Source organism: Aspergillus brunneoviolaceus, assembly GCF_003184695.1.
Source record: "Aspergillus brunneoviolaceus CBS 621.78 unplaced genomic scaffold BO95scaffold_51, whole genome shotgun sequence".
NCBI classification, from domain to species: domain Eukaryota; kingdom Fungi; phylum Ascomycota; class Eurotiomycetes; order Eurotiales; family Aspergillaceae; genus Aspergillus; species Aspergillus brunneoviolaceus.
This window is the reverse complement of record NW_020290781.1, coordinates 106,130-132,780: the sequence shown is the minus strand read 5'-3', so window position 1 is coordinate 132,780 and position 26,651 is coordinate 106,130. Positions and strand designations below refer to the sequence as shown.

The following is a 26,651-nucleotide window of genomic DNA, read 5'->3' as shown; positions in this document are numbered from 1 at the left end:
ATGTGCACAAGTTCGCAACCGTCAGGCTTACGCGCTCACTCATCTCGTATCCCCTCCTCTTGGCGCGCAGCAGACTACTAGCCTAGTGACCTGACTCGAGTCGCTCGACTGCTTGGAACGCGGTGGACCACCTGGGGGGGGGAGTCTTGGCACGCATGGCTTTTGCGCTGTCTACCACGTTTCGGTGGCGGAGAATTTAGCATGTTGTGATTGATCATCATCATCTTCCCTTCCCATCATCATCGGACACTTTTCGTACCCAGATTCCGATCTTCTACTGGTTTTACTGACTGGTCTACTGGCCATTCTCGACTCCACTAGCTCATGTACGGGAAGTCTCGCAAGCTCCGTTACGTGGGACACACACACACATCCCTTCAGTGTTAGTTCTTTTCCAACCACTCGCACGTATGTACTCCGAACAACAAACACTAAGGCCAAAATACTACCAGGGATTGTATCTCCTCCGACCTCCGACCCCCGTCCCTGCATTTCCCACGGTAAACCGGCTTAGCCCTTGGCTGGCTTGTTGGGCTGGCATGGCATGGCATGGCCATGGCCATTTTGCTTTCTCCCTTTTTTTTCTTGACCTCAAACTGCACCCGACTGGCCTGACCGTCTGATCCTACAGGGATATCCGCTGCAGCAAATCTGCTGACCTGGCAGAGTTTTTCTTTGGCTGTTTACTTTCCGCCCGTTTGTTGCCTCGCGACGAACGGAAATCTGCCTCTGATTAGCACGGTAGACGCAGGAGAACCGTCCAGGCCAGCCACCGCGGCCGTCCCTGATTGACCCCCCTTCCCCCCTCCCCCTGGCAGGTGTCAACCTAAGCTTGACATGCAGGCGTCGGGTTTAAAATTTCACGGGGCAAAAGGCAAAAAAGGTGCTTGAGGTAGGACGGTTGTCAGGTCGAGTTTTCGAGGCGCGTAGCACAGAACACAAGGGAGAGAGAGATAAAAAAGTAAACGGGGATGGGGCTGAGCAAAAGCTGAAGGGGGCCGGCGCTTCAGAAATTGAAGAGGCGATAGTGCGAACATCTTCTGTCCAGCGATGTCCTGCAGTCAGGAGATGTACGTTGTGATTATCTTTTTAGCCTGGCAGAAGGATCATTGAGGAGAGAAGAAGGAGTGCGTCCATTGTGTTTGTGCTTGTGATTTACGAGCTTGAATGGCATCATGACTTTCCCCCCCAACAACAACAGCCTCTAAACTAAAGCTCAGCCCGAGACAAAGAGGCGATCTCCGCAATTCGAGTCTTGTAGCCTCATAGCCCTCTCTCTCTCTCTCTCTCTCATCATCATCCCGGATGATATGAGAATCTCGCCATCATGCTATTCTCGAACCGGGGATGATTGCAATGCCAACTCACAAATCTTTAATGAATACGAATGTAGGAAATGTAGTCTCCTCCCTAAACAAGAAGTTCGTCGCTATTCGAACATAATCATCGGCATGTCCGTTAACCTCCTCTTCCCCCGACCTCGGCGCCGATGATCAGCCTTGAAGACTGGGCATAAAGAAAGTCTACGAATGTAGGGGCAATGAGAAAACTGGCCATCGAACTTACCAACCCAAGCCTTAGGCTCGTGTACATATCCCGGACTCGACTTGCCTTGCCTTCTTCGGCGAGTATCTAACTAAAGTCGTGAGGTAAGCAGGTGAAAGAGTTAGTAAGTTTTAATCTAACTTGCATCATCATCAGCAGCAGCAGCATCAGCATCAGCAGCATCAGCATCATCCCATACAAGACAAACCAAGATGAGGTGTAACGGGGCGAATGTATGATGCATCCAAATACGAGAAACGCTAGTCTAACCGGCAGCTAAAGACAAATTAAAATTTGACAGGACCATACGCGGGGGAAGCGAAACTCAACCTCCACCACCATCGGCTGACTGACTCGGAACTAGGTACTAGGTAGCTTTGGCCTCCCGCTCTGTTCCTGCAAGTCAGGGTGACGGAGCGAGAGTTTGTGTGGGGAAAGGTGAGGTCTTACATCTATAGTAATAGTTTAGTTTATTATACAGCACATAGTAGCAAGTTAGTTACATATTCCAATGTACGAGTCACTTAACTGTAGGTACTTGAGTATTTTGCCCCTGCTTACTTAGCTGGCCTTAGTAGCTAGTCAACTAAGAGCTAGTCGACTAGCTAACTAACTAAGCCAGCTGGTTCTGACGACGCTATAACACCACTTCTAACAGGGTCCAGCCAACCTTCCAAGAGATTATGTGTGTATAGCCTCGTCTCGTCTGTCTTTCGGATCCGACCTCGCTGTCAACTAGACTACGACTACCACCACAAGTGTGAACACTGAGCATCCAAACCAACGGATTATCAATTGCAAGCTCTAACAGCCCCATCCATCATAAGGCCCTTAGCGAGACATACATACCTTAGGTGGTAAAAATAGGTCAGCGAAGCCGACACAACCACCGTCCACATTCCGGGCAAAGTCACCTTCCTTCCCGTCTCTCTCCCCTTCTTTCTTCCCTTCCCTTCCCCACTCATCCCTTCCGTCCCTTTTGCCCCTCTTTCTTTTCTCCGCCCGCGCCCATTCCCATTCCCCACAAAGTGCCATCCCATATAGATTATCAGAAACACGCACCCCGTAGGTCAAATCAAACCTCCACGTCATTCGTATATCCAAATCTAATCTAAATCCTAAACATCATCCCACAAAAAAAAACCTGCTGAAACCACCCCCAACAAACAGGATCCATTCAGGCTAACCCCCCCCAAAATCGAAAAAAGGATTGTACTAGTGTGCATACGCCAAGATCGACCGGCAGGATGCAGCAGCAAAGAGAAAAGATGATGCGCTGTCCTATCGCTCCAATTTGACAGGGGCAAAAGAAAAAAAAAATGGATCCCTGATCCTGGATCCTGGATGAGGGGTAGGAAATTTTAGTTACCCCTAAATCTTTTCCCCGACTCCCCCGAGAAAGCAGGGAAAGAAAAAAAAAAAAAAAACAGGATCGTACTTTGGGGGAGATGGAAGCGTGGGAGCGTGGGGGCAGGCAGGGCAAGACAAGGAAAGAAAGGGTTGTGCTTTATGATCTGGTATGGATGATACTTTTTCTCCCGTGGACTGGTGGAACTGTGGAGGTTGTATCTTTGAGATGCCAGTGGAGCAATTGGATAGGTACAGTACAAAGCAAAAAAAGAGTTTTGTCTCCTTTGTGCTTGAGTGGTGGTTGCCCGCGGCTTACCTGAAGGCAGCATGCTCATGCTCATGCCCTTCCCGCTTTTCTCATGCAGGGTTCTGGGGGACGCCTCCCCCGGTGTGGTTGGACCTCCGCGATTTGGTTTTTGTCTCTCTCTCTGTCTCTGTGTTGGTGGGTTCTCGTTGGGTAGGTTTTGGATGATCGCAAAAGTTCTTAACCTAAACTCATCGTCATAGAGACGTAAGAGGGTTTGACTTATGGGTTGTGTTTTTGTTCTGGGAGGATGGATGTGACGGTGTTTGCTGGTCCTGTGCGCGGTGGTGGTGATGGTGTGTACTGTATGTACAGGATATGTCCAGCCTCTAGTAACATTTTACCGTACCACTCCAGCTGCGTAAAAACACTAGCGATTGTATTCGTACCGTATCTCATCCTAGTGATACTCAATATCGTATCGTAGGTAATTCTACTAGTATATCCATGATGTGGCCATTATAACATTACAGATTATGTCCAGAGGATCAGAATCCCGTCAATCAAGCGAGTGTGTTGTCTCCCCCCGCGCTTTTTACAACGCGATGGGAGTGGAGAGAGTGAAGGTCACCGGCGAGCCCGACAGCTTCACCCACACGGTCAGGGGGTCGCTGCCCACCTGCTCGGTGGTGAATCCCTGGGTGCTGGTGGGCGCCACAGGGAAGGTGACGGGGACCGGCTCGCTGCAGGTGTTGCCGGTGGCGGAGACAGTCACCGCAGTGATCTGCTTGTTCGCGATGGCGTAGCTGAGAGCGTAACCGCACTTGTCGCGGTTGAAACGAGCGAGGAAGCCAGCGGACATCTATAGCTTGATTAGTGACCGATTTCAAGAGATGTTAGTTGGGCCAAGGGATTAACTCACGTCCTGGTGCTTCAGAGTAACGATAGGCCAGTCAACCAGGCGCACGAATTCCTGCACCACGGTCTCAACCCAAGCCTGGAAAATGGAGTACTTCGCCGACACGCCGTTGATGGTGATGGGGTCGACGTCTGCGTTGCGGAGATTGGCCTGGTGGAACATGTAAGGGTCGTGGTAGAGACCAAACAGGTGGCGCATGGTGTCAGCCTCCTCCGTAGCCAGCAGAGTACTGAAGTCGCCGCTACCAGCAGAGGTATCGATCCACTCCTGCACAGTGCAAGCCGGAGTGTCGCAGTTGTAATAGATACGGGTGGCCCAGCGAGGGTTGACCTGCATGCCGGCGAAGCCGTTGGCGGCAACGGTGGTGAACAAGGGCCACATCGCATTGTCCGCGTTCAGGAGCACGGGACGCGTGTTGTCACCGACACAGTTGGTGATGCCGTTATCCCACCAGGCCTGAAGAGCATCGCCGTTGTGCAGTCCAGTAATGGCCGGGGGGATGATACCGTTGGAGGTGAAGTGCGCAGCGGCATCGATACCGACCTGCTTGAGCCAGGCCTGGTTGAAGGAGATCTCCTTGAACACATCCGAGTAGGTCGAGTTATTTTGCTCCTCGTGGGTGAAAGTGTGGGAGATGTGACCCCAGCTGTTCAAGTTGGATGAAGTGGTCCACCAATTCAGAAGGGCATCGAGCTTGGTACAGGTGGTCGTCCAGTCGTACGCGGTCGGGGTAGAGGGCCAGAGGTTGGTACCAGTTCCAAGCGGCTTCTGGAACTCCAAAGGAGTGTCGGGAGGAGAATCATACTCAATAGCACCGCCGTTGCAGGCATCATAACCGGCATCACCGGTGTTGGCGGAGGCCTCGATGTTGCCGTTACCGTTGTGACCAACCTCGACGTAGTAGCTGCTTCCAGCGTTCATCTTGGCATTGATCGTGGGCACCCAGTTGGTGATGCCCGTCAGGTCATCGGGGGTGATACGGAAGGTCGTGCCATTCGGATAGTAGATGTCCGTCTCGAGGAACATGTCATCAATCTGAGTGTTCAGGTTAACACGGCGGTATCCAGCATAGAGACCGCGTGTAATCCAGGCAATCCAAGCGTGCTGCAAGTAGTTGGAGGTAGCACTCCAGGTGGTATCGAAGGAAATGAAGAACGCCATTTGCTCCCGGCCAGAGAAGTTGTTGATCACTGCAGCAGTCGTGTCACTGGACACGACTGAGTTGGAGGCAAACGAGGCAATTTGTTTGGTGGTGTTGGTGTCGCTGATGGTGGCCGGATAGTGCCAGAGACCACTGGTGCTGACACCAGCACCCGTCTTCAGGCCTGAGGTGGGGAAGTCGCTGATATCGGAGAATGACACCAATTGTTCCACACCGGTGTCACAGCATCCGCCTCCGACGGCACTTGCACCATAGTTGGGGCCCGGATAGACGTCGTACTGTACCATGCGCACACCATAGGCCAGCTGATAGGCATACAGTTGGTTCCACTGGTCCGTAGTCAACGCACTCTGGAAGCCCGCGGTGCCGTAGTCGTAGCTGACCTCGCTGGCAACCACAATACCTCCGAAGTTTCCTCCGGTGGTGGTGTTGAGCGCAGGCAGGCTAGCTCCAGCCTGCGGCACGACAAGAGTGGTGAAGGGAATGCCATAAGCGTTAAGGCCAGAGGACGCAACATTGGCCGATGCAGTGTCTCGGGCAATAACCAGGATGTTGGCCGCAACAGACCCCGCACTCACCGCCGCGACAGAAGCAGAGACGGCGGCGGAGGCAGACGGGGCAGCCACAATGCTCGAGCTGAGAGACATGGTGGTGGACGCTTCGACTGACACAACAGAGGAAGACGAAGAAGAGGAGGAAGAGGAGGAAAGAGAGGAAGAAGAAAGCGATGCAACGATTGTAGCAGTAGAGCTGAACGAAGTGAGTAAAGTAGTAGGTGCAGCAGTGGGAGTAGACAAAGCGAGAGAGTCGGTAGTAGTAAACGAATGAACAATTGAAGTAGTGCCAGGAACAATTGTTCCTGAAACTCCAATGGTTAAAGTTGTCAAAGGAGCTGCAGTGGATGAAATGACCGTCGCACCCTGATCAGGCCAAACACCTGGGGGCGTATGGCAGGTTATAAATCCGAAGAAACAGCCCGCATTGAGCAGCCAGGACGGAATCATGATTGCAATGTAGTCTGATCAACCGATCCTGCGCAAGACGAAAAGGAATGTCAGCCCGACGAAGGCGAATGATAGCGAGTGACTGGGTGGACCTGAGCTTCAGGACCCCTGGCGAAATCGTCAGCTGTAGACTAAAGATCAGCGGCTTGTGTTCTGTGGGCACAATCACATCCTGTGTGTTTATATTAACTGCCGGGGGGTGCCTGCTCCCCAGAGCTCGTAAAAAAAGCTTGATAGCCTATCGTTTCACGCAGTTTTTCAGGGCCAGACCCGTTAAGTCCGAAGCCGAGGGTTCCACGATTCACTCAGATATGGCGCACTTGGTCTCCGCTGGGTACTTGCAGCCCCGCTTTTTCAGAGATTCAGGTCCCTGGATGGAGGAGCCGGAGGCGATGAGTCGATTTTTGACTAGTGTGTTCATCGTATCTGAGTGACCCAGTTGGCCATGGCATGCGTAGTGGAAATTGCCCCGAGACTTTTTCCGAGATGGATTGAGGGGAATGGGGGGGAGGGGGGCCCTCTTCCTTGCCAAAACCATTCGCTAGCAAGTTCCATCTATAATCCAACTCTCAGAACATCTGACAAACAGAGATGAGGAAAAAATAGACGAGAGACGAGCCCACATGGTGTGAGAGTCATGGCGAGGGAGTCTGGCCGTCGAACAAGAGACTCGGCGCACGGAGATGGATTTCCCAGTTCAGCTCACAGACTACTACTAAGGAGCGCTAAAGCATCAGTACAGTTAGCATCAGTTTAGCATTTTAGCATCAGGTGGCCATTGCAATGCCATTCTAGCGCCCGAAAATAGAGAACAAGTCAGAGCCTGGAAGCTAAGAAGAGGGCCCATCAGGAACTGAGACCATGAAGATTTGGTTTGATGGTGTGGGGTAGATAATAAAGGACATATTCCGTAGTAGTAGGAGATCGACTAACCGGGAAGAAGAGAAACAGGAAGAGGGGGAAAGTCAATCAAGGGAAGAGGAACCAGCGGATACGAGACCTTTCGCTTAGTATTACGAGACTGTGTGACGGTAGATGTGTTTTTGTAAAAAAGATTGCCATGACAGTACCGTATTAGCGACTGAATGATTAATACAAAGCTGTTGCGTACTGGAGGTAATGATACAACACTAAGCTTAATTTAGTAGCCGCATCAACTCCCGGGCTCAATTTTCTCCACATTATCTTTTTTTTTTCTCTTTGCCTGTTTGATTTTTGATTTTTGGTTCATCCAGTCTTGTTGTCCCCTCCAACCTACCATTCAGTAGACAAACCAAACCGGCTGGTTGTCTCTGCAATACCCACTAACTTCGAACGCAAGGGAAAAAAAAAGGCAGGCAGACTGAAAATTCTTCAAAGACCAATCGCATAATCGACAATCTCCACCGCACTCACTGTCCTGACCCCCTCCAGGTGGTGCAACAATCGCCATGGCCATGCATCAACAACGACCTCTCTCTCTCTCTCTCTCTGTGTGTGCTTGTGCTGCCCACACCCACTCCATATCCCCACTTTTGTTCAAAGACAAGAAAAAAAAGGAAAAAGGATCAATCGCTGTCATCAATGGTACCGTTCCATTTGCCTCTCGCCTCCGTTCGGTTTGTTCCGCTTTACACAAATGATGAGAGAATGGGTGTGCCACGCTACCGGGTTGATCCCCATTGCCATCCCCATGGCGTGGCATGGCAATCGCCCCAGCACCATCTCATCACTTACTTAATATGGAGCTGCCGCTTTTCACTCTCAAACAGACCAAAAGAATTAGCGCCAAACTAAATCCAAAGGACTTTGACACGCTTGGCTATTTTGGTCATCCTTGAGGCCGAAGCTGCGTTGGGCGCCACCGGTCGTGATTGCATCAGACTAGGTGGCCCCCGATCAGATACTGCCCGCAGCCTCTAACCAGACTAATTTGGATGGAATAAAAATATCTGGAACTGACATCCTGCAGCGGCTGACCTAACATCCTGCCTCCTGCTCAGTCATCGAGTCAGACATACAGGAGAGGCTGGCTGTCGGCTGCTCGATCACGCTTCTCAGGCCTCTTCTTCCGCCTCTATACCTGGCGCTGCCACCGTCCTGACTTTTTTTTTCCTGCTCGCATTTTCTCCTCGCATTTTGCTTTTTTAGCCTTTCTGGCCACCGTTCGTTCGACCCTTTCAGAGCTCGTTTCCTACCCATCAGTTCTTGCCATTCGTTTATATTTACAAAGCTACCGTTCTCTTATTCCTTCTCTTCTTCCCTGGTTAAGACTGGGTACATCCCACACCACAAACAAAGAGACCTACAACCATGACTTAGGGCATGACGTTGTCCTCCTCTGAATATACGATCCTATATTCTTAATAATAATCGCATCCGCTCGCTGCTCTGCTCCATTCATCATACATGTCCCTCGTTCTCGCGCCGTTATTGTGGACGCCTTAATCTTTAATCGAGATGGCCGAAATTCTCGACGTCTCCCCCGTCGGGTGGGCTGGGATGAAAAGCCACTGGTGGCAGTTTGTACGTAAATCCTGTACACTGTGCGCTTCCCATACTGACCTGTCATAGGTCTTGATCGGCATCCTGCTGGCAAGTGTAGTATGTGGGTGTCTCTATCTCACATACTCCGGCTTCAAGAGATTCACCAAATGGTATAAGGTATAGTCCGTCTGCAAGCTGACATCACATAAGAAAAGCTCCGGTCTAATATTGTTTCTAGTCGCGACCCCGTAAGGAGGTGGTGCCGGCCCATATAGTCCAACAGCTGGACAAGCTTGCGACTCAACAGCTTGGTCTTACCACTGCGCATCACAGCAAAAAAAAGCCATCCTCTGTGGGCGTCTACCTGGGGTCTTTCACTAGTCCTCTGACTGAGTCCCACCGTCAATTGCTGGAACGTTGGGATCTCATCATCGTGGATCCCTTGAAGCCCGGTGTGGTATCTGGTCTTGCACAAGTGCAAGGCAAGCAGTTTGTTGGTAGACTTGACCTCACAGTGCTCCTCAATCAAGAGACTACTTCGACGGCAATCGAGAAGATTGGCAATGTTTTGGCTGGGAGCTTTCGCGAATCGGTCTTGAGTGGTGTTCTGCTTGCTAACTGGGAAGACAAGTTCACGTCAACCGTGCTTGCAAGACTGTGCGAAACGATCAACAACCTTGGCTTGGCCGTTTATCTCGAAACAGCTCCACCGAAGTTCCTCCAAGACCGGGATGTCTTACAGACGACTGCAATTTCGGGGCTTGTCATCAAGAATGCGAGCATCCTCCCAGACGGCCAGAAGCGGGATTACTTCCAGCTCGAGAAATTGCATCCAACGATCAAGGCATTCGTCTCCGAGGCGTGTATGCGTGACTTTTTGGTGATAGCTTGGGAGACCATTGACGACACCGCGTCGCTCTCCAACGCGGTAATTCAGAGGTCAATGCAGTGGTGCAATTTCTATAGCGCAATCCCATGGATTGGCCGCGCATCCGCCCTTGAGAACGCCGCTCTCAATGTCAAAATTCTGGAGCCTCTTTCTTCTTTTGGGTGGCTGAAAGACGCCGAGATTATGAAGGCCCATGATCGCTGGCGCACTAATCTTCAAATTGAACGCCAGCCTGTCGACAATGAATCCTGGACTTCTCTGATTCCGTTCTTCCCGACCTTGAAGACACTAATTGCGTCGTCAGAATATCAGTCACAGCTCAGCGCCAAGTCGACTGGCTCTCTGCGTGAGCCTCCAGAGTGGGTCGCCCAGGTTAAATCGCAAGGTAGCCCGTTATCGATTTCCATGGCTGGCATCGAGTTCAAGGAGCTAGGCTGTTTCCCTCTAGGCTCTGAAGCAACCCCTTTGGCCTTTGCTGAAATCCTGCAATCTCAGCAACGGCTCAAGTCGCACAGCTTGCTCCATCCTGTTCCTGCTTCTAAGCTGCAAAGTCTGGGGCTTCTCCTTAGGCAGTTCCATGACAATTTGGCCTCGTGCGACTGGAGTCCCTCTGAACAGCTCGCAGCAGCCATTAAGCAGCTTGCAACCTTGGCCTCCACCGACCAACTACGAGTATATCTTGGATTGGATTCTGGTCTACGTAAAAGTACCGATGTTCGCTTCTGGGCTGTCTACCAGATGGATGCAGATGGGGTCGATATATTTGCATCAAAGAATGCTCAAGGTCTTACGGGTACCGTCTTGCACACATTCTTGTCGGCAAAGGGATTCCCACGCCACATCTGCTTTGAGGCAGAAACCGCTTTGGCGCAATGGTCAAAGGACCTTGTCGAAGACGTGGGTTTACCCCGCCGCATTGTGCAGGATATCGATGCCTTGAGCCCCGAAGAGCGACTCCTCTTGTTGCAACATCTGTCTTTGACTGACGCCCCAAGGCCTATGTCCGAAGAAATTTGTGCTTATATCCGTAGACAACTTATAGATATGCCTTCTCTGGCCCAGCTCAAGGAGCTGAACACTACTGCCTATCTCGAGGGATCCGCTACCCTAGAAATGGTGGTAGATACCCGTCTCACTTGGTACAAGGAGCAAGGTTGCCAATTTCCTTCCCCGACACTCTGCCTCGCCTTATTCAAAGAGGCCGAATATGTCTTCAACAATATACTACGCGAGCGAAAAGAGCTTGAACTTGCTCAGATTTCTGAAGCTTTGTGCCAGCTTGTCCAAAACCCTTCTATTGATGCTTACACGGACATGCTGGCCCTCGCATTGTTCTGTGCAGCAAGAAAGGGCGCCTTGGATGAAATTTACACCGAAGTGACCGACCGGAACCCACTCTTCAACAATCAATCCGATCAAGCCGCTGCTTTCGCTGAATCGTTCGCTCTTGGATCGCGTTGTGAAGCCTACTTCGACATGGTTCCCAGTGCTTTTGGAAAGCTGCTGTCAAACCGATTCCGCAAGAGCTATACGAACGAAAAGCTGCCAAATTGGATCAATGGTGCTCCTGATATGGCTACATCGTACGCTGGCGCACAGATCGATGTGAATCCAGCCGATAAGGTCAAGCCTATGCGTGGCTATCAGCGATTCACATTTCTCAGTGTCTTCGCTTTCCCTGCGCTGATCGATATCCTCTTGCTCACCATTATCGGGCGCGGGCTGTATCTTTCTGCCTACATGACTTATGATGAGCAGCAGAGTGCTACCATCGCTCTAATGATTTCGCTCTTGTTGTCCGGTGCTATCGGCACGTGGATCGCTTGTGGAGGTCCCTATTATCTGATCTCAATGGCATTCGCCGCCGCCAACATGTTTGTCCTCATCCGATTGATTGCCGGAATTGCTTTCACGGTCGCCGGTGGTCTCATTGGGTTCATCGCCATTTCTGCCACGGAGAGCGCACGGGCCGGAATTATCTTCTACCTGTATCTGATCGCATTGACGATCTATTTCTCAAGCTTTGCCTCCCTCGCCAGTTTCAGCTATCCCGGCTCCACTTTCCTATCAGGCCGCAAAATCATCTTCGCGTGTGTTCCAATTCTGTTCATCTCGCCCATCGTGACAACTTTCACCGGCCATGATTCAGCCATCTACCTCGCGGTCATCTATGTCTTTATCATAGTCCTACTCTTTGGCCTTCGGTCTATCGCCTCTAAGTGGGTCACCTGGTACCAGAGCTTGAGAAGAACCGATGACACAGAGATCCGCAAGTGGTATGTTGCTACTTATGGTAACAATGACGAGAAAGTCTTTGGAAACCTCAGCGACCCGGCCGTGTTAAAACTGTCCAGAGAAGCGCTTCTGAGGGACGTGATGGCGGAGAAGAACCGCCACTTCTATAAGAAGCCCACAACGGATACCCTGGTTCTTGAATTGGCTAGAGATTGGGATGCTACCAATTTTCTCTTGGACTGGTACTGCAGATACGCGGATGTACCCAGGCCGATTCCGTTCAGCTCGTCTTGGAATATCCAAACCAAAGTCGGCCTGGATGTGCTCAGGAACTCCCAGAAGGGCATTCGATTGCACAACGCTTTCATTCAATGGCGACAATCGAGCAGAGAGATTGGCTGTGGTGTTCTGTACTTTGTCGTGGCTCTCCTGGACAAGTGGGTGCAACTTCTGTCTGGCGGACATGGCAATGGCTTGCTGTCCGCTGCTGACAATGAGTCGCAGAGAATGGCCGTGGGATTCGGCCTGGCTTATTACTTGATTGGTGCTGTTCTCATTGACACCAAAGCCCAAGAATTACACGACCTCGTTGGCCAGCACTCGTCCGTAGCTGTCCCTATGTCAAAGGACATCCGTGCGACGCAGAAGCGGGACGTACGATTCAAGAGGAAGGTCTACTGGAGAGTTCTGTTCAGATTCCTTATGTGGCATGTATGGAGTCTTGCGCTTGCTACAGCCCTTCTGTGGACTTTCCAGTCCTCTGTCGAAGCCATGATTACGTTCTGCGCGTACATTTTGGCTTACACTGGGTTGCTTTGGTATCAGTATACCAAAATATTCACTGGTCCTCATGCTTTCAAGACCCTTCTTCTTGGATGCGCTGTCGGCTTACCTTTGGGAATCGCCCTCAAAGTCTGTCTCCCGCATTTCCCCTACTCTCAAGTAATCGGATTAGGCTCGGCCACTTGGACAGTCGCTTTCCTCTCCCTTTTCTCTGCGAAGATGGGGATGCCCAAGAAGGTTGACTCACCTGTCGAATTGGGAAAGACTTTCCATGCCTACACGGCTCCATGGGCCGACCCCGAGTGGTCCCAGCAAGAACTGCAAACATTCCACGAGAAAATCGCACAAATACCTTCGGACGCGCGCTTGAAACTGGAGCCACAAAATCATCCCGGTGTCGAAGTCAAGGAAATCTTGCTTTCTCGCAGAAAGGAACCTAGAATCGAGGATGCTTTCCCAAGAGCAGAGGAATTGATCAGTCTTGCCCTTGGGGCGTGGGGAAAAGGAGAAATTACCGTGGAGCTTGTGCCGTCTGGGTCACTGGGCCCTGGCATTCACGCGCTCAGCTGCAGCACAACGACACACCTCAGCATTGCCATTGGTGTTGGACGTGGACTCGATCAGCGCATTGATGTCAGTGCCAATTGCCAAGTCATTGCTGAAACATTGCTTCACGCCGTCGCCGAATCAATGCTGCACATCCCTCACGAGTATGCTATTCTGTCCGAGTCTCTCGTCACCGCCGGTGTGACTGAGACTATGGCTCGCCAGCTGCGAGCGGAATCTAACACCGCGGTCGTTATTCGCTGGGCTAAGAAGGAACTACTCAAACACCTGTGCCTTGGCTTTGAGTGTGATGCTCATTGGGAAAAGCTTCCCAAGGACATCAGAAACTCTCTCTTGAACCGTTGCCTTGGCCAGCCTTGTCAGCTGTCAAGCGAGGATCGGAAATGGCTTGAAGGGCGTCTTTGCCAGTTCGATACGGAGGATCTTGATGTGCATGTGGCGCGCTGCAACCTTGGTGCTGCTACCGCTGTCAGCATTCTCGATTATGCACACTATGGCACAGGCGAAGCTGTTGTGTTCCAAGATCCAGAGACTCCAGACTACATCCCTTATGTCTCCAAGAGGCTCCCTGCAATCATTCATCTTTTTGCAAAACCCTGGCACTCACTCTATTATTCATTGGCATCAACGATCAAGTTTATCGTTGTTGCTCTCATCGCTGATCCTGAATTCCAGCGAGAATTCGACCATGTCATGAGTCAGCGTCATGCTATCATTCGTGTACCAGCCACCCTGGCCTTGAGCTCGATTTGGTCGTATTCGAGGATCGTGCAGAATCTAGGCCTCTCATTCTTTCTGTTTCACGGCCGCAGCAATGTGAAACAGCTCTGGGATGAGACGAAAGGAATGACTATCAGCATCAAGAAGAGCCGCTTTGTTATTCAGAGCTTGGATGGAACATTCTCTGCTTTCAAGCACGATGAAGCTGATGGAGGGTTCAAGATCTACTACTACGCGGGACAGCACAAGGCCGAGCCGGAAGGCACGAAGAGTCTCAGCTACATCTGCGTATATTCCAAGGATATGCTACTCATGGTCAGACAAGAATTCAAAGGTGGGAAGGTGATCAATGAGTATCATTATGACTACCGTGCCCCGTCCAAGAAGGGATTCTCCTTGTCCAAGCTGTCTTCTGCCAAGGTTCCAATGGGACGCCGCTGTGTGCGCGGAGAAAATCATCTTCAGAGCGTGCAATACAACAAGAAGGGCCTCATCGAAGCAGGATCCTACATGAAGGACGGCAATCTGATTCGGTTCAAGTATCATTATCGCAAGAATCCTCGGTTTGGAGATGAGTTGCTTCGGGCCGAGTTCGCTCTCTCGCATATCACCTGTACTGTCTCTTGGTGTGCGCCTCCTCTGCGCCATCCCCAGAAGATTGATCGCTGGATACCTCATTCCAAGGTGACGGAGGCCTCGTTTGTTCAAGGTGCGGACGTCTACGAGTCTCGCTGGCTTTACGATCACAAGTTTCATCCCACGATCTTTACCACACTCAACGGACAGAAAATTCAGACCCCACCCATGATCGAGCATGACTACCTCGCTGTACTGGCCAAACCCCGATACACCAGCTTTGTGCATGACAATCCTCTTTTGTATTGTGACAGTCTGAGTTCAAGTATTCTTACCCGGTTCTTCGGTTTGACAACGAAGCGCTTTCCCGTGTCCACTTCTCGTGCACGTTCGTTGATCTGGAAGGCTTGGAAGGACCGCGTGGACTTCGACGGCATTATTGTTCGGTGGATGGACGAACGCCTACTGAGAAGAGACAAGACGCTTGCTCCTTACTGGCGCAGCAGAGATCGCGGTGATCTTGCCTCAGCCAAGAAATATCTGGACTTACGCGCCGATACAATTACGGCCAGCGCAGACCTGGACGACAACATCTCCAGTTGGACTCCCTTGGCTGTCAAGATTAGTGATCTGTTCAACTTCGGACCAGGCGGTGATGCTGTTGTCAACACAAGATCTAAGGACTTTGGCTCTGATACCGAGAAATCACTGCACGTCATGGCTGCGGACAATGGTACCTGGCCAAACGAAGGAGGTGGTGTTTCCGCTTGCCGCCGTGATATGATCAATTCCCTGCGGACGATCAAGTGGCATATGATCTGCGAATCTGCAAACGACTTTGGTGTTCCCAAGCATCAGACAGAGCAGAACATCTTGTCACTGAAAGTGGTTCCTCTTTGGGGTCTCGACTTCCTCACGCCCACGCATGGTCTCTTCAAGAACAAACTTGACTCCGAGGTCGAAAACGTCACTTCCGCCAGCGAGATGGACATCAAAATGAACTTCATCCCTATCTTGACGGCCTTGGTGAAGGGAGCCCGTGCTATCCACCTTTCCAAGGCTGATATCCAACAGGCAACTAGAGCCTTGGTGAACCTTAATACCTATTTCCAAGACTCGCGTCATTGGACTCAGATCTGGGACAGTGAAATTGTGAAGGAGAGCTGGCGCGATCTCTGGCTGACTCAGGAGATGCCCAATGCAACCCCTTCGTCAGAATGGTACGACACTGAGCTTCCCACCTTGGCATCTCTCGACATCGCCCTTGAGCTCTGGTATCGCTACCTCTTCATCTTCTCCATTCCGATCCCTGAAAAGATTCCCAATGTTTTCCAGGCATCACATCACAGCGTCAGTGCGTCATATGGAGTTGTCTGCAAGATCAAGAGAAACTGTACATTGCAAATCTGGGACCATGCCATCAGCTGGCGTGAGACGAATCTCTGTCTTTCTTCTGCCCTCTGCAAGCTTTCGCCTTTTGTTCGCAATGCTCTTCTGGGCTTGATGCGAGTCACATCGGTTCTCACGCTGCACCACGCTGATATCATCCTGCCATGTGCCGACTTCTTCAACCCAGGCTGGGAAGTCGAAATTGGTACCTGTCAAGGAACCATTGAGCATCGCAATGTCTTCCGTCGCAAGGTTGATCCCGTGGTCAACGGTATCACCGACATGCAGAAGTTTGCTCCAGTTAAGGAGATCAAATCGCAGCGCCCTACAGTCACTATGCTGTCCCACGTTTGGTACGCCAAGGATATCAAGACAGCGCTCCTTGCCGCGGATATCATCATCAATCAATGGAAGTTTGATGACTACCATTTGGACATTTACGGTGCTATCGACAAGGCCCCAACATATTCCACAGAATGCCAAGAGATCATTGCTTCGAAGGGACTTCGTGGTCGAGTCACTTTGCGTGGTACTGCTGACCCGATGAAGGTGCTGGAGAATACTTGGCTCTTCCTGAACTCGTCTTTGTCTGAAGGTTTACCGCTGGCGCTTGGCGAGGCTGCTCTTACCGGTGCACCCGTTGTCTGTACTGATGTCGGAGCTTCCCTGCGTGTGTTGAGTGACCCCGATGACTTCTCCCGCTTCAGCGCCGTGGTTGCACCGAACGATGCCTTGGCTCTCGCCCGCGCGCAGATCACCATGCTTGGACTTCTTGGGGAATGGAGTAAATTTGCCGACGATACCGAGGCACCTCCTGTCTTGACTTCTGCACCTACCCCGGAGGATGTTGCTAAGATCACGCGTCGCATGTACGATAAGAGCGAACACCGCCGCAAGCTGGGTATGATGACTCGCAAGATTGTGCAGAAGTCCTTCAGTGGTGATCGGTACCTGCGTGAGCATGAGCAGATGCTCTGGATCGGAAAGTCCGCTAAGATCATGGCTAGCCGCCCCCACGCTAGTCTTAGCGAGCCCGCTGATGTTGCCACCGCTCTGCAGCAAACTATGCCAATTGACGAAGAAGTTATTACCATCCCACGCAGCGCAGTGAACTCCTGGCGCTCGTCCGCTGCGTCCGGCATGTCAAGCTTCTACAGCTCCGTGTCCAACTTCCCTATGCTGAATGCGAATCAACGCCCGTCGTCCATCCGGTCAAGCCTGAGCAATGCTTCTACCGACGCTAGCTCCTTCCTCCCTCTCCCGAGCAATGCCTCTTTGCCTGTCTTTGCGCCTCGTCAAACCCTCTCCTGGTCTGGGCTCACGGGTAACAAGTCGTCCAACGGTCACCTTTCCCCAACCGGCCGGCTCTCCCCCGTACTCAATCGCAACGGGCATCACTCCCGCACTCACTCACTCTCTACGGCTGGTCGAGAGCAACTGCGTGGACTTCAACGCGAGGACCTACGGCAGTACCGTAACTCGGACGTGAGTTTGGTCATGCGTGACGAGTTTCTCCAGTCCAGCTACTTCCGGGGTCTCGACAGTGGCAACAATGTCTGAATGACAGGTTGTCTCTCTCTTTTGATGCCGCTGCAGCTCGATCTTATACCCTGTTTGTTCCTGGCTCGATTCATTGTATCCGATCTTGTCAATACTTGTTGCTCTTTTCGTCAAAATAAATATCCTTATTTGTTGTACATATAATCATGTGTCAATGTTTTGTTTTTGTGTTTCCCTCGCATAGCTTCGATATCACTCCCCACTTCCCATACAGCTCTTTTACTATCTCCAAGAAGACGTTGCGATTCAACCACACATGCTTGTTTGCACACTCTTTCTCCTGGTTGTATAAAAGTCACAGCATTGGGGCGATGATTGGCGGAACTCTACTTTCCTTGATAGACTACACACACCAAGAGCGTTGAGAATTATTCAATTGGAAACCGTCCTCATTGAAAGCATCATAAATAGTAGCATAAATGTACATCAGTGGACTAAAAGGATCATTCTTGTCTCGATCTGATTTGTCAAGACAAAAAAAACCACGTGATGCGAGACCGCAACGACGTCATTGCCATCGATCGTCTTCCCCGCTCTTATTGCAACTCGAAGGAGAGATCAAACCTACCTCCAAACACGACCCTCTTGGACGGAGTACAAGGGAGAAGAAGAGGTTTCAGCGCACAATGACTGCACCCGAGCTTGAGACCTACCCCATCGGCAGCCGCAAAGAATCCGAGCGCATGGTCCGGGATTGGGGATTTAGCCATGTCTTCACCTGGACAGATGGGAGGTATGTCTACCCTACCAGCGACGACACAAGTCCGATATGCTGAATATGCGATCCGCTGATGAAAACCGTCATCCAGCAATGCGCACTACCCGCCTCATTCGCACTCTGGGTTGACGACCCATCTGATCCGCCAAGGGAGTCTGACCATCACGTACCCGGAGGATAATGCTGCGATCCATGGAGGAGAGGTCAAGAAGGAGACGTGCGGCGTGGGCGCGAGGTTAGATGTGCCGGCGGGAAAAGTACATGAGGTGTGGATTGGACCAGTGGGATGTGAGTATGTTATTGGAGAATGAGTGTGGAAGTCATGATCCATCCATCTACTGTATCGTCTTTTGCGACTTCAATGCGACCTGCCACCGACCCGTCGGGAGTCACCCCGTGATTGATTCTTCACCGCTACTTTACTTTGCACCACTGCTGGCATCGTGGACTCCTACCCTGAACTGCTTGAGGAATGCGTAGAATTCGGCAGAAAAGAGAAGGAGAGATATTCTGGCTGGATCATGCAGCAGACAGATCATATCGATCTGGGCAGTCTTTTTGCCTGCAAGACAAGGCAGAAAGAAAGCGTCAGTGCTGAAAAATGCCCCGCACCCACCTCGAAAGGTATTGCATTTGGACAGGCAGCCTTGCAGCACTCCGGATGCCTGATTGTCTGCTCTCTTTGCTGCTTCGGCTTGGAAGTCAAAGTAGACGTCATTAGCAACATCAGTCATACCGCATCCTCAGAAAAGTTGGGGTGAAAAAAATGCAAAGGAAGAGCTAGTAGTAGCCTTATCCTTATAAGGCCAGTTAACAAAAGTTAGTTTTGAAGGTTGAAACAACTCGTCTCCACTTCACGTGGAGAACCAAAACTCTCACGGACAACACCCAAAAAAAAACAACAAGTCGGAACTTTCTTCCACCAGCCTTACTCCCAGCAATTCCTGCTACTTGGTTTCTCCTCAGTTGTATCTTCCATTTCATTGATTCCGCTGTCCTGAGCCTCCCCCCGCGTTCTACACACGGCCGGCTATTTTTGGCTCATTCCGATCCGAGTGCTCTTGAACCCTCCCCCACCTTCAACCACGGCCCGCAAGCATCACAACCAGTCGGTGTGGACCAGGCTACAATCTAGGCTGGGACAACAAGGACAACACAACGGAAAGACAGGGATGGTCGGAATCACAGAACAGACCAGCAATGTCACTCTGGACTCATCGCAGCCCGTGGCCAAACCGGAGACCAAACCCACCTTCTCACCTCCGGTCCTCACATACCTGGACAAAATCTACAGCTCGTTGACTTCATTGTCCCAGCCAGACTTTGTCACGGAGATTCAACAGGAGACTCGCACGCGAGATGCAAGTGACAAGGAAGGCGCAAATCCCCTGGCATCCTTGCCAGCATTCTATGCTTACATGGCGAGTCCCGCGGCTTCTGCCTTGAAGCCGGTCGATCGGCCTGATCTCTCAGCTCCAATCACAGACTACTATATCTCCTCCAGTCATAATACGTACTTGACAGGCAATCAGCTTTATAGCGACTCGGATGCGAGTGCCTATACCAATGTACGTTGCCCCTTTGGACCGGTCATTCTTTTCGTTGCGTTCAAAAGCCAACTGTAAGAGGGGAACTCGCGTCAATACTGTATAAATGTATTCGCACGATGTTCCATCTTACGTTGAGCCATCATCGATACCAAGCGACTCTGCCTTGACGCGAAAGAAAAGCAGACAGCTGATTTGTCTTAGGTATTGCTTCGCGGAGGAAGATGTGTCGAGATTGACATCTGGGACGGGAAGGGCAGCTCCGAGAGCTCGCAGGACGAAGACACCAGTAGCAGCAGTAGCAGCAGCAGTAGTAGCGATGACTCGAGCTCTGATGAAAGCGCCGCTAGGCCCCAGTTGCCTCGCCGTCGCAAGTCGAAGATGGAGAGACTCAGAAAAGCGACCGAGAGCCACCCGCGTCTTCACGCGATTTCCGAAGAAGTCGGCAAGTTAGAGGGCTTCTTGGGTCATCATCGATCGTCGTCGTCTGGAAGCAAGCCTCCAACGACGGAAATGCCACCCGAAGAAACAGCTCAGGTTCCGGCACGTCCAGAGCCGCGCGTCCTCCACGGCCACACCCTCACCAAGGAGGCCAGTTTTCGAGATGTATGCTACGCCATCCGCGATAGCGCGTTTGTGACCAGCGACCTGCCGGTGATTGTGAGTCTTGAGGTGCATGCCTGTCATGAACAGCAGCACACCATGGTGGAGATTATGGAAGAGGCGTGGAAGGGGATGTTGATCGAAGTGACGCCTGAGATTGAAGCGACCAAGACGCCGCCGCCCCTGGAGGAGCTGAAGCGGAAAATTCTCATCAAGGTGAAATACGTTGCCCCAGACAGCGTGGACAAGCACGAGGACCCGGAAGAAGAGGAGAAGCAAGTATATCTGAAGCATGTTCAGACGCTCAAACAGCAAGGCACACCACTAGGCCCCGCGAGCACATCTCCTGAGACGCCTGAAGCCCCTGCTTCGGCTCCCCACAAACCGTCGAAGATCGTGCATGCTCTGAGCAAGCTGGCCGTTTTCACCAAAGGTTTCCACTTCAAGGGCTTTAAGCAGCCAGGTATGTTAAGATTGATCCACTTGCTTTCCATGAATTGTTATTCACTTTGAAACACCACAGAGGCCAAAGTGCCAAGTCACGTATTTTCTCTCTCGGAGAATGCAGTACGAGAGGCACATATCAAGGACCCTAATGCGCTATTCGAGCACAACCGCCACTTCTTCATGCGCGTATACCCCAAAGGGCTTCGTCTAGGGTCCTCCAATATGGACCCCGGTTTCTTCTGGCGGCGCGGCGCCCAGATGGTAGCATTGAATTGGCAGAATCTCGACAAGGGAATGATGCTCAATCACGGGATGTTCGCAGGCGAGCACGGCTGGGCGCTCAAGCCCCCCGGGTATCGAAGCTCTGACGCGGACTCGATCATCGTCCAACGACGACAACTCAACCTGTCCATTGAATTTATCGCCGGCCAAAACCTGCCACTGCCGCCAGGCCAGACAAGCGAAAAGAAGTTCCACCCCTATGTGTCTTGTATCCTTCATCTTGATACTCCAGATGATGACTCTGGCGACTCCGCAAGCGATGATGAATCAGACTCCGAAAAAGCCGGCTACAAGCGAACCACCAAAAGTGCAACGGGGTCGAATCCGGATTTCGAGGGCCAAAAGATCGAGTTCCCTCCCATACCCAACGTCGTTGAGGATCTTAGTTTTGTCAGGTATGTGCTCTCTGACGACCGTTCTTTCGGACGTTGTATGCTGATCATGGGATAGGTTCAAAATCAAGGATGACGAGTTCTTCCGTGATTCGCTTGCTGGGTGGGCGTGCATACGACTCAGCAGACTTCAGCATGGCTACCGTTTTGTTCATATATATGACCGCGCGGGAGTGGATACTGGTGGTGCTCTGCTGGTCCGAATCACGAAGACCATGACTTGATCCTATCAGTTTACAGTCATCTCGGGTCGAAGTTAAGAATGTGAATTGAGATTATACCCATGCTCACGCGTTGACAGCAGGTCGCACGCGAAGCGCTGCATGATATAAGTTGGAAGACACTGGTAATTCATCAACTTTTGCTTTCCATGAGATAGAATTGGCTTGAAGGGGAGGTAAATAGATCATGATCAGGTTGTCCCTTTGGAGTCTTTTCTCCTGCGTAGCTTGAGACCGTGCACTGCGACAAAGGTGTTCCTTCTTTTAGGCTGTCTAATCACTATACAAGCTAGTTATTTCTCCAATGCAGTCAGGATAAAGGCAGACGTGAACATCGTATGAGCTCTAAGTGTAGTGTGTCGTTGCAACCGCATCTCAATTATGACGTGGTCCCGGCCGACCGATCGGCTTGCGAACTGGGGCGAACTTGGAAAAGCTGGGGTAAATCTCGAAATGGAAACTCGAAGCGCCGCCCGCGGCCGGCAGTCGGGGGGTTTGTTTTCTACCCCGCGCTTAGGCCTACTGGATTCATTGATTACCTCTCCTCCCCATCCAACGGTCCCTTCCCTGTTCCTATTCTGCACCCGAATCGGTGGAAATCTACACAGCTCCTGCCCAGCGATTTATCCAGATTCTCAGCACCTCAAAAGGGTGTACCCTCCTGACAACCAACCAACCGTCTCCATGGCAGATGCAGCAGCAGCAGCAGCAGCAGCAACCAAAGCGACACCCACGCCGCCTAAATTTACCAGATGCAGAACCGGGTGTTTGCGATGTCGCACGCGACGGCGCAAGTGTGAGTTTGTGTCCCACTTCTTCCTATCTTTTCTTTCTAGGCACCTACCTACTACCACCATCCTTATGGAAGCCTAATTGGGAACAAATTAATGCAATCATTTCTGAACTTCTTGACGTTTGCAGTGACTCCCTGCTAACATTTTGTCTCTCTCCGGGAAACACAAACAGGCGATGAAGGCAAACCCCGCTGCCAGAACTGCGTGGACAAGAATTTCGTTTGCAGCTATGGGATGCAAGTCACTTTTCTCTCGAAGAATACGTACACGGTGCCTGCGAAGGAACTCCGGACTCTGAGGTCGACGAAGAGACGGTTTCAGACTTTGCGGGTGCGTTTTGATTTTGGTTTTTGGGCGTTTTATGGTTGAGGGGCTTTCTTTCATCCCGGTTCTTGTTAGATGGGATGTGTTGTTTGTTTCTGTTGGGAATCTCCAATAAAGACTCGTGTGTGTTTACTAATACTCATGTTTCTAGTTCATTGAAGAGGATCCTCTGGCCTTAAATGGGGTAGATGGAAATACTGTTGGTGAGGAGGAAGAGGAGTTGGAGTTGGATTCTTCTTCTTCCTTTGGTACCCGGTCGGCGGGTACTCGTCATGAGCGAGCTCAGGAGAAGCAAGAGGGAGGGGACGTCCAGTCGGACTTGGGTGGAGAAGATGCAAGTCCTCTACGGGTAGAGGGTCCAGCAGATAGCGCCGGTGATGACCGTCAACATCATGAAGATGGGCCCTTGATTGAAGACGAGGTATTGCTCGGGAGCGGCCACGGCTTCTTTAGTGACAGGGATACGTCGGCTGTTCAGGGGCTTCTTGCGCTGGGCTCGAGTATAAACGCCACTGATCAGCTTGCGCTGGTTCATGATATCTCCTACCTCGAGACACCGGAGCCGATCGCGGGCTCTTCACCCATCATGACGGCCACTTCAGCCAACCAAGCAGACACTGGCATCCTGGCACGACGGCGCGAGGACTCTGTCGCTGTTGGGATGTCGCAGATGATTGGGCTGGGTTCATCGCCTTCGATCATGGATGATGAGGAGCGGAAGTTGGAACTTTTGCGTCATTATCGGTATTTTGTCGCTCCCTGGGTAAATATACCTATTTGCTACTATCGGTCGGTGAAGGCAGAGGCAATTCCGTGGCTAACTCATGAGATGTCACAGCTAGATATCTGCGACCTGAAACATCCTTTTGGGATCATAGTCACTCAAATGGCGACACGCTCTGAGCAGATCTTGTCGACGTTGCTGACGCTATCGGAAGCATCTATCCTTCACCAGAATCACCAACAGCCTAATGCACTCAATCGTGGAAGACCTTTACTCAGACCTATACACCTTAGGTCTGAGCTTGCTTCTGAACTCACGGAGACGGCACTTTTATCAATTCTAGAGAGGTTGCATTTCTTAGTGTCCGACCTTTCTCACGGTTGGAGCACTTTGCAGAATGACAACCTCTGCTTGCTAGAGCCTCTGCTTGAACATTCTTTGCTCTTGAACATCGAATCATCTATTTATTGGATGTTTCTCAGACTAGGTTTGTCCGATGTGCTAAGTTCCCTCAAAGGATGATTTTGCTAATACTAGATAGACTTGAGTGTAGCGCTTGCGAATGACACGGCCCTTCAGATCCCAATTCCCTCCGGCCCTGTGCCAAACCTGGAACTGCTGTCACGTACCCATGATACTCATGAAAGAGTCTCGCTTTATGCACGTGTCCTTCTTTGGCTCTTTGGAAAAGCATTGATGGTATGCCATGAACAACACAGCCCACGCAACTTTCCTGGTTGCCATCAGATCCTGGACAGTTGGCTCCAAGCGTTCGATGAACTCGACCGGTGGTATGCTTCACGGCCACAAGAGTTTCGCCCATTGGTTGAGCTAGAGGGCGATGACCATATCTCAAATACAGGAAGCGGGTTTCCTCTGGTAGTCTTTGCTAATGGAGTGGGTGCATACTGCAACCAGCTCTATCACACCGCTGCGCTCTTGCTTCTGCAATGCAAGCCACGCACCGCGCTCCTCAACCCACAGGCTCGATATCTCTCTCCTCTCTGGCATTCTCAGCGAATTTGCGGCATTGCACTAAACAATGACTGCCGTGACTGCTGGGATCCTTGTCTGGTCGCCTCCTTCCTCGTTTCTGCGCGGACTATGACACACGAATCCCAGCAGAATGCAATTCTGCAGGGCTTTGAGCGAATCTACTCAAACACTGGGTGGAATATAGGCCAGTATCTGAGCGATCTTCAGCAGGACTGGTCGTTTCTGGATGGCGTCTGACGTGCTTCGCCTGTAGTGTGATGTACCTGGCAAGATATCATAGACATGGTGCTCCATCATGCAAACGTTATCGGCAGCCCCAAGCAGATTCCAAATCGCGGATCCGCCAACATGTTCCCCAGCCAGTTTCAGCCTCGATACCTCGGATCAGATTGATGATCTCTTTGTGTTCCGATCTGTGACTGAAGAGCTGACCTGCAATCCACAATGGCTGGATTGAATTGTTCAGACATCCTTGATGTGGATTGGCCAGCGAGATACCACAGATTCGGCGTGCATGCCATAGCGGAAAGAGGGCCGGTGATCGCGGCAGCCGTACACCCTTCGGCAGCACTTTCAACAGCAATATACATGCAGTGTGATAAAGTTGATTTGATGATATTGCAGCCCAGTGGACAAACAAGATATGAGGGAAAGGCTTGCGGCTGACAGTCTGAACTGGAAGCAACTCGTCTGGCCGCTCCGACAGCCAGCACTGGAGGCCGTTCCAGAGCAGAAGCCAACGGGTCTGGAACTCTTCGGTAGTACAGCCATTGTCTTCGCCCAACTCGACGAATTTTGTGCGATCCGAAACAAGTTGTGTCGCCTTCATACACAGATAGACTGCGTAATTCGCGTGCATGTCCGGGGATTTGACACTCTGGAAAAGTCGATATGCATCCTCGTCTTGACAGCCTGGAGGCAACCACTTGCAAGGATGTAGGAGTGTAGTTTGCGTGCCATCAGAAATGAGTGCACCGCAGAGGTCTGACACAAGTCATTAAAAAGTTTTCTTTCGGCGGAGTATGACTGCTCTACCACGGAGAGCTCCAGTCGCAATAAATAGACAGACTCACCCATCCTCGCATAACACCAGAAAACCGCCTGTAAAACTCCCTGGCTGAAGCCGTGGATACCAAACGCACTGAATAACGCGGCGCATCCCTCCAGGTGACGGCGCCAATCTTGTGCCCGAGCCGACATCATCTCCAAGCAGCAAAGAAGCACGCAAGCTGCGACAACCTTCGTGTCGCGCACCTGGAGAAGTGGACTCAACCGCCGAATCGCCTCCTGGTACAGTTCAAGACTATCATACCAATTCCGAACGCCATTCTTACGTTCGATCTGCCTTGCTGAGAGAGCAAGTATGGCATAAGAAAGAGCCGGGAATTCTTGGGCAAGAGCAGGGATCTGATGGCGGAAGGTGCATTGTGAGTCGAACATGTCCAGCTACAGATTTGATCAATACGTTATCAGCATGGCCAGCTCTCAGCTAAGCTAGTGCGCGTGATCAAAGGGCAAAAAAAAGATCGACATACCCATGGCGCCACTTCAGTAACATAATTCTTGAGGTACTGTATATGCCTTCCCTCAGACAATGGAGCATGCCATGAATCCCTACTGTCCTTGGGTAGGGGTTGGGACAATTGTTCCAGGTGGTCCCCACTTCCGGCCGCGTCTGGGCTAGATGCCCGGGTCGGAACCGCCGAATTGGCTAGGGAAAAAAGGAAACATCGCAGTTCTTCCTGGGACGCCAGAAAGTCCGGGTCTTGTGAGAAGCCATCTTGCGTCCAGCTGCCAGCCGCCGGCGATTGGAATGAGCCGCAATCACCACCCGAATTGGGAGAACTGTGCAGATTGGCGCCGTCAGGGTTGCAGGGACGATCGGTGAGATTGTGAGCTATCAAGGGGCCGAGACCGATCTCTATCTCTGGCGGCTGGGATTGCTTATGCTGAGCATCATCGAGACGCTGCCGCTTTGGGGTGGGCTCAATGGCTTGGTCGACCGGCATGGGTCGCTTGTCCATCCTTTCCTTGGTTTCCTTGGTTCGGAGCCGATTTTCCAATCTAGATCATGCTAGACAAGCGATAAGGGATGTAACAGGAGACGAGAAGGCTGCTGCTTCTGCTGAGCTGGAGACAGACTGCGACGCAACCTGGGAGGGGTTCGTTCTCTTCCAAGTTCCTTGGTAGACAA

General features: G+C 51.4%; 7 protein-coding genes across 7 annotated transcripts; 5 read left to right on the top strand and 2 right to left on the bottom strand.

Annotated features, from left to right (window-relative positions):
* Window positions 1–3,734: 3,734 nt before the first annotated feature.
* On the bottom strand, window positions 3,735–5,867 carry agd3 (putative extracellular serine-rich protein; the record flags this gene model as incomplete). The annotated part of the gene is made up of 2 exons (XM_025589150.1): window positions 3,735–4,001; window positions 4,062–5,867. The coding sequence occupies 2 exons, from the start codon at window positions 5,865–5,867 to the stop codon at window positions 3,735–3,737; spliced, it is 2,073 nt and encodes a 690-aa protein (XP_025440245.1).
* A 1,608-nt stretch (window positions 5,868–7,475) lies between these two features.
* BO95DRAFT_444886 (uncharacterized protein) lies at window positions 7,476–8,045 on the top strand. Its single transcript, XM_025586996.1, has one exon. It carries the CDS (start codon window positions 7,655–7,657, stop codon window positions 7,844–7,846), a length of 192 nt encoding a protein of 63 aa, XP_025440244.1. The 5' UTR covers window positions 7,476–7,654; the 3' UTR covers window positions 7,847–8,045.
* A 172-nt stretch (window positions 8,046–8,217) lies between these two features.
* gtb3 (glycosyltransferase family 4 protein) lies at window positions 8,218–17,798 on the top strand. The gene is made up of 3 exons (XM_025591801.1): window positions 8,218–8,729; window positions 8,778–8,867; window positions 8,929–17,798. The coding sequence occupies exons 1-3, from the start codon at window positions 8,664–8,666 to the stop codon at window positions 17,407–17,409; spliced, it is 8,637 nt and encodes a 2,878-aa protein (XP_025440243.1). The 5' UTR covers window positions 8,218–8,663; the 3' UTR covers window positions 17,410–17,798.
* A 204-nt stretch (window positions 17,799–18,002) lies between these two features.
* Window positions 18,003–18,669, top strand: BO95DRAFT_444884 (uncharacterized protein). Its single transcript, XM_025586995.1, has 2 exons — window positions 18,003–18,142; window positions 18,219–18,669. Exons 1-2 carry the CDS (start codon window positions 18,036–18,038, stop codon window positions 18,436–18,438), a joined length of 327 nt encoding a protein of 108 aa, XP_025440242.1. The 5' UTR covers window positions 18,003–18,035; the 3' UTR covers window positions 18,439–18,669.
* Window positions 18,670–19,080: 411 nt separating this feature from the next.
* BO95DRAFT_202701 (putative phosphoinositide-specific phospholipase C) lies at window positions 19,081–21,934 on the top strand. The gene is made up of 4 exons (XM_025581045.1): window positions 19,081–19,695; window positions 19,879–20,740; window positions 20,801–21,401; window positions 21,457–21,934. Exons 1-4 carry the CDS (start codon window positions 19,300–19,302, stop codon window positions 21,620–21,622), a joined length of 2,025 nt encoding a protein of 674 aa, XP_025440241.1. The 5' UTR covers window positions 19,081–19,299; the 3' UTR covers window positions 21,623–21,934.
* A 1,503-nt stretch (window positions 21,935–23,437) lies between these two features.
* On the top strand, window positions 23,438–24,810 carry BO95DRAFT_418068 (uncharacterized protein; the record flags this gene model as incomplete). The annotated part of the gene is made up of 3 exons (XM_025584440.1): window positions 23,438–23,500; window positions 23,576–23,948; window positions 24,003–24,810. The coding sequence occupies 3 exons, from the start codon at window positions 23,438–23,440 to the stop codon at window positions 24,692–24,694; spliced, it is 1,128 nt and encodes a 375-aa protein (XP_025440240.1). The 3' UTR covers window positions 24,695–24,810.
* BO95DRAFT_202587 (C6 transcription factor) lies at window positions 24,728–26,591 on the bottom strand. The gene is made up of 3 exons (XM_025581044.1): window positions 25,993–26,591; window positions 25,531–25,903; window positions 24,728–25,441 (listed from the first exon to the last, which is right to left on the bottom strand). Exons 1-3 carry the CDS (start codon window positions 26,479–26,481, stop codon window positions 24,762–24,764), a joined length of 1,542 nt encoding a protein of 513 aa, XP_025440239.1. The 5' UTR covers window positions 26,482–26,591; the 3' UTR covers window positions 24,728–24,761.
* Between the last annotated feature and the right edge of the window lie 60 nt (window positions 26,592–26,651).